The sequence below is a fragment of the Orycteropus afer genome, unplaced genomic scaffold (assembly GCF_000298275.1).
Source record: "Orycteropus afer afer isolate SDZICR_OR568_19922 unplaced genomic scaffold, OryAfe1.0 scaffold00325, whole genome shotgun sequence".
Lineage (NCBI taxonomy): Eukaryota > Metazoa > Chordata > Mammalia > Tubulidentata > Orycteropodidae > Orycteropus > Orycteropus afer.
The window spans coordinates 719,750-730,944 of NW_006921912.1; the positions used below are offsets into that span (position 1 = coordinate 719,750).

Genomic DNA, 11,195 nt, shown 5'->3' on the forward strand with positions numbered 1-11,195 from the left:
ATATATATATACATCTGATCCCATCATGGCAATAACCCACATCACAATTGCTTAAACCACACAGAACTGTGGTCCAGCCAAGTTGGCACACAGCTCCAACTATCAGACTTGGAGTGAGAAACCAGAAGAACACATTTGGCATTTCTCAAGCTAAAAGAACTGAAGAAAAATATCAAGCCTCAAGTAGCAATAATGAAACATTCTAGAGCAAAATACTGAACAGTTCAGGAAGCATCCAAAGAAGATGGAAGGAATCCATCAAGACACTGTACCAAAAAGAACTGGTTGATGTTCACAATTTCAGAAGGCAGCCTATGATCAAAAACCAATGGCAATGAAGGAAGTTCAAGCTGTGCTGAAGGCCCTGGCCAAAAATAAGGCTCCAGGAATTGATGAAATACCAATTAAGATGTTTCAACAATAGGATGCAACACTGGAATTGCTCACTTGCCTATACTAAGAAATCTGGAAGACAACTACCTGATCAAATGGCTAGAAAAGATCTATGTATCTGTGCCCATTCCAAAGAAAGATGATCCAACAGAATTCAGAAATTACAGAACATTATCATTAATATCACACATAAATGAAATTTTGCTAAAGATAATTCAAAAACTGTTGTAGCACCACTCAGTGAGGGATCTATGTAGGAGATCCTGGATGGAGTGGGAGAGTAGTGTGGAACAAAACTCAAAATCGTAAAAAAAGAGGATCAGCTTTACTGGTTGATAGAACTTGATGGAAACGCTTAGACCATGGCCCCTAGCTGCCTGTCAGGTCTGGAATTAAACCCACTCCTGTGGCTTCCAGCCAAACAAAGGACAGGCATATGAGTTGAATATTTACATTAGGTAGATACAATCCTTGGAGAGATCAATCACGGGAGAATAGAAGACCTGTGTATACACAAGGCAACAGCTTGGGGGCAGGAGTGCATGGGAGGGAAGGATACAGGGAAGAGGTTAACTATGGGGAGGAAGTGAGAGGGGAGCTGTTGCATTATGGAAAATCAGTCAATGCCATGAGACAAAGTGTATGTAAGCTGCTGTATAGAAAGTGAATTTGCTCTGTAAACTTTCACTCAAATCACAATTTAAAAAAAAAAAAGCCTGTTGCAGCAGTACACCTATAGCGTACTGCCAGAAATTCAAGCTGGATTCTGAAGAGGTGGAATGAGGGGTGTCACTGTAGACGTCAGATGGATCATGGGTGAAAGCAGAGAACACCAGAAAAATGTCTACCTGTGTTTGACTATTCAAAAACATTTGACTGTGTGGATCGTAACAAATTATGGATAACATTATAAAGAATGAGAATTCCAGAACACTTAACTGTACTCATGAGGAACCTTACATAGACCAAAAGACAGTCATTTGAACAGAAAAAGGGGTTACAGTGTGATTTAAAATCAGGAGACGTGTGCATCAGAGTTGGATCCTTTCACCATACTTATTCAATCTGTATGCTGAGCAAATAATCTGAGAAGCTAAAATACATGAAGAATGTGGCATCAGGATTAGAGGAAGACTCATTAACGACATGTGATATGCAAATGGCACAACCCTACTGGCTGAAAGAATACTTGAAGCACCTACTGATGAAGATCAAAGCCACAGCCTTCAGTATGGATAACATCAACATAAAGAATAACAAAAGTCCTCAAATTGGGCCAGTAAGCAATGTCATGATAAATAGAGAAAAGATAGAACTTGGCAAGGATTTCATTTTACTTGGACCCACAATAAACACCCATGGAAGCAGAAGTCAAGAAATCAATGTATTGCATTGGGTAAATCTGCAGCAACAGACCTCTTTAATGTGTTAAAAAGAAAAGATGTCACTTTGAGAACTAAGGTGTACTAAAACCAGGCTATAGTATTTTCAATTGCTTCATATGTATGCAAAAGCTGGACAATGAATAATGAGGACCAAAGAATTAGTACCTTTGAACTATGGTTTTGGCAAAGAATATTGAATGTACCATGGACTGCCATGGATCTTGACTGAGAGCAAAGAATACCAGAAAGATGTTTACTTGTGTTTTATTGACTATGCAAAAGCATTCAATTGTGTGGATAACAAATTATGGATAACATTGAGAATGGGAATTCCAGAGCACTTAATTGTGTTCATGAGAAACCTGTAGGTCGACCAGAAGGCTTTCGTTTGAACAGAACAAGGAGATACTGCATGGCTTAAAATCAGGAAAGGAGTGTGTCAGGGTTGTATCTTTTCACCATACTTATTCATTCTGTATGCTGTGCAAATAATCTGAGAAGCTGGACTATATGAAAAACAGCATGACATCAGGATTGGAGGAAGACTCATTAACAACCTGCGATACACATATAGCACAATTTAACTTGCTGACAGTGAAGATGACTTGAAGCACTTACTGATGATGATTAATGTATGTATTAATTATTAATGTAGTATGTAATCTATACTGGAGTATGGATTACATCTCAACATAAAGAAAATGAAAATCCTTACAACTGGACCAATGAGCAGCATCACCATAAATGGAGAAAAGATTGAAGTTGTCAAGGATTTCACATGACTTGGTTCCACCATCAATAGTCAACACCAATGTAAGCACCAGTCAAGATATTAGACGATGTACTGCACTGGGCAAATCTATTGCAAAAGACCTCTTTCAAGTGCTGAAGAGCAAAGATGTCTCTTTGAAGACTAAGGTGCACCTAACCCAACCCATGGTATTTTCAATCGCCTCACAGCCTGTGAAAGCTGGACAACAGATAAGGAAGACCAAAGAAGAGTGGATGCTTTGAATTGTAGTATTGGTGAAGAATACTGAAAGTACCATGGACTGCTAAAAGAACTAACAAATCTGTCCTGGAAGAAATGCAGCCGGAATGCTCCTTGGAAGTGATAATAGCCAGACTTCATCTCACCTACTTTTGTCATGTTGTCAGAAGGGACCATTCCCTGGAGAAGGATATCATGCTTGGTAAAGTAGAGGGTCGACAAAAAAGGGGAAGGCCCTCAATGAGATGGATTGACACAGTGGCTACAACAATGGGCTCAGGTATAGCAAGTATTATGAGGCTGGTGAAGGACTGGGCAGTGTTTCATTCTGTTGTACACAGGGTCTCTATGAGTCAGAGCCAACTTGACAGCACCTAACAACAAAAATATGGATTGCCAGAACAAACCTGTCTTGGAAGAAATACACCCAGAACGTTTCTTAGAACCAAGGATGGTGAGACTTCCTCTCTCACACTTTGGACATGTTGTCAGAGGGATTGGTCCTTGGAGAAAGACAACGTGCTTTGTAGAGGGTCAATGAAAAAGAGGACAATACTCAATGAAGTGGATTGACACACTGGCTACAACAAAGGGCACAAGCATAGCAATAATTGTGAGGATGCTGCAGGAGTAGGCAGTGTTTCTGTTCTGTTGTACAAAGGGTCACTTTGAGTCAGACCAACTGGACATCACCTAACAGCAACATAATGTCAGCTCATAAGTGTTATGATGGAAAACGAGGAAAGAGAGTGACAGAGATGGAGAGTTATTTAAATAGGAGGAACTTTTGCTGAGAAGGTAACATTTAAGCAAAGACTTAAAGCAATGCACAAGCTATGAAAATATTTGGGAGCAAAGTACTCCAGGTAGCAGGAAATGAAAAGACCCTGAGGTGCAAATGTGCTTATTTTGTGTGCAAAACAAGAAAGCCAATGTGCCTAGAGCAGAATGAACAAGTAGGAAAATGGTAGATGGGGTAAAAGGCTAGCCAGAGGACAAATTACGTAAAGCCTTCTAGACCAGGGAAGGTTGTTTTTTTTTTTTTTTTTTTAAAAATGGTTGTTGAGAATATACACAGCAAAACATACACAAATTCAACAGTTTTTACATGTACAATTCAGTGATATTGAATACATTCTTCAAGTTGTACAGCATTCTCACCCTCCTTTTCTGAGTTGTCCCTCTGCCTTTAATATAAACTCACAGTCCCTTAAGGTTCCGCTCTAATCTTTTGAGTTGCTGTTGTCACTTTGATCACACATACATAATTCTTAAAAGAGCAGAATGCTTAAGGCAGACATTTTTTTACTAGTTAAGCTAAACTATTATTTGGTTTTAAGGGAATATTTTGGGTTAAGGTATAAAGATTACCTCATGGCAATAGTTTCAGGGATTCATCTACCCTCCATGGCTCCAGAAAGTCTAGAATCCATGAGTATTTGAAATTCTGTTTTGCATTTTTCCCCTGTTACATGTTAAGAATTTTATCCTTTCAGTGTGATGGAAAGCCGTAAGACTTGAAAGCAGGGACAGATAACTGATTCACATTCTAGAAGAATTGATCATTCAGGCTGACTCTCTAGCAAATAAACTATCATGGGACAAGACAAAGTGGGAAAAAGAATTAAGAGGTATCACAGTCATACAAAAGAGGTAACACAGCCTTCAACTAATGGTAGTAGCAGAGGTGAGAAGTGGGATATATTTTACATGCTGAGACCATAGGATTTAACTTAATGTATTAAAGTAAGAGGGAAAAAAAAGTGTCACAGATGATTTCTTGCTTAAGGAACAGAAAAGTGGAAATATCATTAACTGAATTGGAGAAACTAGGAGAGGAAAAGTTGAAGGACAGAAATCAAACATTTTTGTCATGAAGTTTCAGATATCTAATAGATATTCAAAGGAGTATGATGGCACAGTGGGTTAAGCACTTGGCTGCTAGCTGAAAAGTTGGAACCCACCAGCACTTCAAAGGAGAAAGATGTGGTAGTTTGTTCCTGTGGATTTATAGCCTTGGAAATCCTATAGGGCAGTTTTATGCTGTCATGTAAGGCTGCTATGATTTGGAACTGACTAGATGGGGAGCTCTGGTAGCATAGTGGCTAAGTCACTTGCCTGCTAACTAGACGGCTGGCAGTTCAAACCCACCAGCCACTCCTCGGAAGGAAGGTTGGGCAATCCTACTTCCGTAGTGATACTGCCTCGGAAACCCAAGGAGGGGTCGCTATGAGTCGGGGCCGACTCGACGGCACATAACAACAACAACAACAACAGATGGCATACAACAATGATGGCTGCAGCACAAACCTGCCTGAAGTGCAGGGAGCCTGCCTTGCACAAGGTGCTGGAAAAGGAGCAGGATCTGCCTAAGGTGCTGGACTGGGGGAGGGACCTGCTCAATGTACTGTGGGGCTAGCTTGGTCATCAATGATTTCAGAATTCTTATATATTTGTTTTTAAAATAGAATTTATTTCTATAGTAAAGAATTAAAATATAGCTGTGACAATAGAAAATAATATAGAAAATTATTTAAGATGTGCAACAGTAATTTTTAGAGTAAAGTTAGTTATGCACTAGAGTTTATGTTCAACTTACATCTGAAAGACCAACCAGTTTTCAATGTATTATTAAGTACACCAGGAAAAACACACCTATTTGCAGTTTTAATTAGTAGTTACAGTTCAAAAACAGGTTTATATACCTAACCAAGCACTTCAGAAAATAATGGGAGATACATTTTCTGAAGCTGGCCTCATTTCACAGACTAATACACCTATTTCCAAAAGTCACAAGGATTGTGTTTCTATTAATTCACCCTAGAGTTAAATCAGTGTGCAGGAAATACTTTTTGGATGAAACTAAATGTTTTGGTAAAAATGCGACATGGTCATCATCTTTAATTATGGTGGTATGAAAGCTTATAAAGTTATTGTACTCCAAAACTGGTTTCCATCAGGTGGATACCAAATTCAGACAATAAATACTGTTGAAAAAAATACCTGATGAATTCTACCTATCCCTTCCCTAAGGTTTTATTTACAATTATGATATAGGTAATATCTGTACGCAGAACAAACAAAGAGGAGTGGAAGATGTCTGGAAAGCAGAAGGAACGGATCTCTTCGGGAATTATTATTTTAGATTTGCAGTGTGCAGAATAGGATAATCTTCTCTAGGAAGAATAATGTCAACATAGCAGCACTATATTCACCAGGAGCCCCACAGCCAATGGATATATCATATGGCAGGAAGCCAAACCTTCTGGCTGCTCACAACATCACTCAGCTTCCCTTTAATCTTCAGGAAGTGTCTCTTGAACTCCAGTCCATCGCCCTATATTAGGAGCAATATCCAAAAATAATATAAAAAAAAAACAGTAATATCAAACTTCAGTGGTAAGTGAAGACAAACATCCTTAATTATATCCAGTTACAATTCCCTACAGATCCTTTTCTGAGGAACAAAAACCCTAGTAGAAGAAGTGGCTACATAATTAATTCTAACTAGGCTTCAGGCCCATCACTGTTTCTACTACAGTAAGCTCAGAGCAGAAAAAAATATGGCATCCTATTTTTGGCATTAGTAACTCTGGCCCTAAGTCATTGTTTTCTATAGGCAGTGGGGATTTGTAAACTAAAAATAAGCTATAAAACTGCAGGAAATTCTTGCCATACACAGTGGCATCAAAGCCAGTAGATTCCAGTTACAGGAAAGATTTTATTACACTGGAATCTTAATAATGTAATTCCACAGCAAGTAACTGGACAACAGTATTGCAACAAATCTCCAACCTAAAAGTGTGACCTACCCCTCCAAACGTCTTTGGAAACATATGCAAACTCTTAAGAAATAGAGAAAAAGCTATTTTGGTCTTACATAACCAAAACCAAAACCAAACTCACTGCCATCGAGTCAGATCCAACTCATAGCAACCCCTCCTTGGGTTTCCGAGGCAGTATCACTACAGAAGTAAATTGCCCAACCTTCCTTCTGAGGAGTGGCTAGTGGGTTTGAACTGCCAGCCTTCTGGTCACCAGTCAAATGCCTTAGGCACTATGCCACCAGAGCTCCCCTATGGTCTTACACACAAGGGCTTTAAAACTATACCTTCAGAACCAATAATTTCTATGGAAATAATTAGAAATGTGGTCTAATGAAATAATCAGAAATGTAAACAAAAATCTAATATAAGAAAACAACTCACAGAATTTATTAAAAAAGGCATACATGAATGCATTAAGAAAAGGATTAGAATGCTTCAAATTGTTAAAAGTGATTACTACTGGTCAATACAACTTAGGAATATTTTAATTTTATTTTCTTCATGGTTTTAAGAATGACGACAAGAAAAATGTTCATAATATTAAATGAAAAAATAAATTATACATGCATAAATGCCATATATTTATAAACATAATACCACATTTTTAAAAATATCCATATATAAATATTACCATTGTTATTTGCCATCGAGTCGGCCCCGACTCATAGTGACCCTCCTTGGGTTTCCGAGGCAGTATCATTACGGAAGTAGGAATGCCCAACCTTCCTTCCGGGGAGTGGCTGGTGGGTTTGAACCGCCAGCCTTCTGGTTAGCAGTCAAGTGCCTTAGGCACTATGCTACCAGAGATCCCAAATATTACCATAGACAGAATAGTATACGATATATCAAACATGTAATTTCTAAGAGACAAAATTAAGCTTGATTTTTATTTTCTTTTTTTACTTTATTTAGTTTTTATATTTCTATATTTTTATACTTTTTAACATTAGCTTTTTAACAGTAGCAAAAAGAGTGTTTACCTTAGAAAGTCGGAAGTCTACCAAGATCTTCTCATTCATTTCCACCAAGTTCACTTTGAAAATCAGTTTATTATTTCTCCTATCAGTTGTTGATACAGTAACCTAAGACAATAAAAAGGTTAAGCCAAATGTGTGGATAGATAATATTCCTAACAAAAACCATTATCTCAGGCCAATGATAATATAAGTACAAAAAATTGTGGAACTCTGTCATAAGAGGAGTAGTGGCTGAGAATCTCACTCCTCCCATGGGCATGGGTATCCAACACAAACCATGCTGTAAATAGAAGGCAGCTCCACTACCAGACATAGAGTTTATGTGATCTCTCAGCAACAAAAGAAACTGAGTATTTTACCACAATGCAACTGAAAAATAAAACAAATGACTCCCTTCTATCAAAAATGAATACACTAGCAATTCTACACTTCTCCTATATCCTCTGCTGTCGCATACCAAAATTTTCATTGTTTATGTTATTAAAACATATTTATAAAATTGCCATTCTAATCTCTCTTTAGATTTTTCAAAAACATTAATGTCATGAAAGACAATAAGTGGGGGACATTCTCTATTAAAGAGAAACCTTAGAAGGGTTTTTTAAGAAATATTTCTTGTGTTAAACATTTTACTTAAGTTCCTTAAACTTCAATACAAATGAAATAATTATTTTATATTTTTAAAATATTCTCATAATGAGTTTTTACTCAAAATTTAATTTTTTCTTCAGGAAAAGATATTAAATGAATAAAACATACCTGATTCATACAACTCTTCTTCCACTGATAGCCCAACTTCTCACAAGTTTCTTTAAGGCAATGGTAAGATTTGTCTGCATCCAATTTTGTAAAGAATCGTGTCATTCTTTTAACCAAACGCTGCCAGGGGTTCTACATGTCAAATAGAAGAAAGTTGAATAAATCCATTCTGACCAAAGCAGTCATATCATAGGTATTTAGTATGAAAATTCTTTTCTGTGATTTATTAAGATTCTTATATATGAAGAACCACTCTAATTCTCTTTTGTATCCAAATATTCTGTATAAAGTAAAAAATGCTAACACTAAATTTTAAGATTTATAAGTTGTTTAAAGGCTTTAAAAATATATAAAATAAAGAGCTCCCATTATGTACATGAAAAATTAAATTCCTTTACCTGTGAGGATCCTGGAGTGCCAAGTAACTGACTATTCAGAAGCATATGATCAGGACATGTAGGCTGGGAAAAACTAATCCCTTGTACCAGTTTATCAATATATGAGGGGCTGGTGTCCCATAAGGAAAGACCTGTCCGTGGTTCTGGCTGGGAACTGGAGTACTTCACATTTTCTTCACTGAGGCATTAAGATAGGGGGAAAATATGTTTTAAGTAAAATCCATCAGACCCTTCCTATATCACACTACCATCCTTACATTGATAAAAAGTACATCTGTTATTAAGAAAATAAATACATGTATTATTTTTCATGGGGAATATTGTTACACTAACTATTTTATCCTTACTGGTCTTACCTAGAAGCACTATTTACTAGAGAGAAGTCCAAATTGGATTGGATGTGCTTAGAGAATCCACTTGTAGACTCTGATACCCCTCCTGAAGTGACCTGGGGCCGCCTTGCACCTAAATAAGAAAAGAAAAACTCAAATACTTTCAAGTCTTCAATGCAGATACCTTTTTAATTAACCTAACAGCTTGAAGAAATAACAAATCTAAATACATGACATCTAAATACAATTATCTAACACAAAGAACCAGCAACACAAAGACACACATCTAAATACATTTATATAACATATAGTATAAGACATGTAATTATGCTCCAAATGTGCAACGTCATGCTAAGGCCATAATTTTAATGGTAAGATCTATAATAACTGAATATTGTTCATTAAAGACAGAAAGAGACAAGCTAAAGCACCAGAATTTTTTAAACAAAACTAATTTATAATAATGCCAACAAAGATTATCCAACATTCTTTTCTCTCCTAGAAAAGCTGTAATAAGAATAATCACTATATAGAAATGATGCCACTATATTAATAGTTCAGATTCATATTCATACTTAGGGAGCTCTGGTAGAGTAGTACCTAAGGCATTTGACTGCTAACCAGAAGGCTGGCGGTTCAAACCCACCAGCCACTCCTCGGAAGGAAGACTGGGCAAAACTATTTCCATAAAGATACTGCCTTGGAAACCCAAGGAGGGGTCGCTATAAGTTGAAACTGACTCAACGACAGGGAGTTTGTTTTTTGTTTGTTTGTTTATATTCATAGTTATGGTTTTTATCTACACGTATATACATACACACCCACTCCTCATGGTTAGGTTCCAAAGACCAGGTCGTTATGTAAAAATTTGCATTATGCGAAAATGGAAGGTGATCACATCAGATCACAAAATAGAGGATCACAACAGTCATCACATAACTGCCAAACAACTAAGAATTATGGCCTAGCCAAGTTGACACATAACCTTAAACATCACTGCCAATGTTCCTTTTATCTTGCACTTCAGTATTCATTACTGCCAGATGTGCACCACTAGTACTCAAGATAGCAGATTTTTTACCATGGTCATAAATGTACAATGTCAGATAATGAGATAAACAGTAAGTGAGGAATGGGTATAAATATTTTTCCATAGTTACTTCCCTCACCTAAGGAGCTCTGGTGGCATAGTGCCTAAGGAATTTGACTGCTAACAGAAGGTTAGCAGTTCAAACCCACCAGCCACTCCATGGAAGAAAGACTGGGGAGACTACTTCCGTACAGATTTACTGCCTCGGAAATCCAAAGAGTGTTGCTATGAGTCGGAATTGACTTGATGGCAGTGAGCTTGTTTTTTTTGTTTGTTTACCCTCACCTGGACCCTCAACACTGCTAGTCAATCTAATGTTTTTCTAGTCAGATTCCTCTCCTTTCCTCCATGACTATTTCAAAACTTCTATATTCTTTCCAAATTTCCAAAACTACCTTTCAGTACTTCATCACTCTTAACATGATAACACCTACCATTTCACAGAGAAAAAACAAACTCATTAAATGGAAACTCTCAGTTTGCCACTGCCCAATCTGCTAACCAAATGCACCCCTGACCATCCTTTTCTCCTTACATACTTAGCAGAAAAGCCTACATCATTCTTAACCTTTTCCTACCAAAAACAATGGAAAAATTAAAGCAAGAAAAAGCTTTTAAAACCAAGTATGAGATCCTGGATAGAGTAGGAAAGCAACATGGGACAAAAGTCAAAATCATGAGAAAGACCAGGTTTACTGGTCTGAGAGAGCCTCATGAGACACCCAAGACTATGGCTCCTTCAGGTCTAGAACTAAACTCACTACCGTGGCTTCCAGCCAAATAACAGACAGACATATAGGCTGAACATTTGTATCATGTAGATACACTCCTTAGAATGATCAGTCATGAGAGAACAGAAGAGCAGTATTGGCTCAGGGAGATAGCTCGGGGGAAGAACGCATAGGAAAAGACACAGGGAAGAGGTAACTACAGGAAAGAAGTGGGAATAGAGCTGTTACACTGTGGGGCATTCCAGTAAATGTCATGAAACAAAATGCATATGAACTGCTGTATGGAAAATGAATTTGCTCTGTAAATTTTCA

The 11,195-nt window shown here is 37.3% G+C and overlaps 1 protein-coding gene across 1 annotated transcript in view; it reads right to left on the reverse strand.

Moving 5' to 3' along the window:
- Positions 1-6,010: 6,010 nt before the first annotated feature.
- Positions 6,011-11,195, reverse strand: part of CHEK1 (checkpoint kinase 1) — a 42,079-nt gene continuing 36,894 nt past the window's right edge. Inside the window, exons 5-9 of the mRNA XM_007952130.1 lie at positions 9,087-9,195; positions 8,731-8,908; positions 8,333-8,464; positions 7,577-7,678; positions 6,011-6,106 (exon numbers count right to left, since the gene is read on the reverse strand). Coding sequence (XP_007950321.1) covers positions 6,011-6,106; positions 7,577-7,678; positions 8,333-8,464; positions 8,731-8,908; positions 9,087-9,195 — 617 coding nt within the window. The remainder of the gene's footprint in view (positions 6,107-7,576; positions 7,679-8,332; positions 8,465-8,730; positions 8,909-9,086; positions 9,196-11,195) is intronic.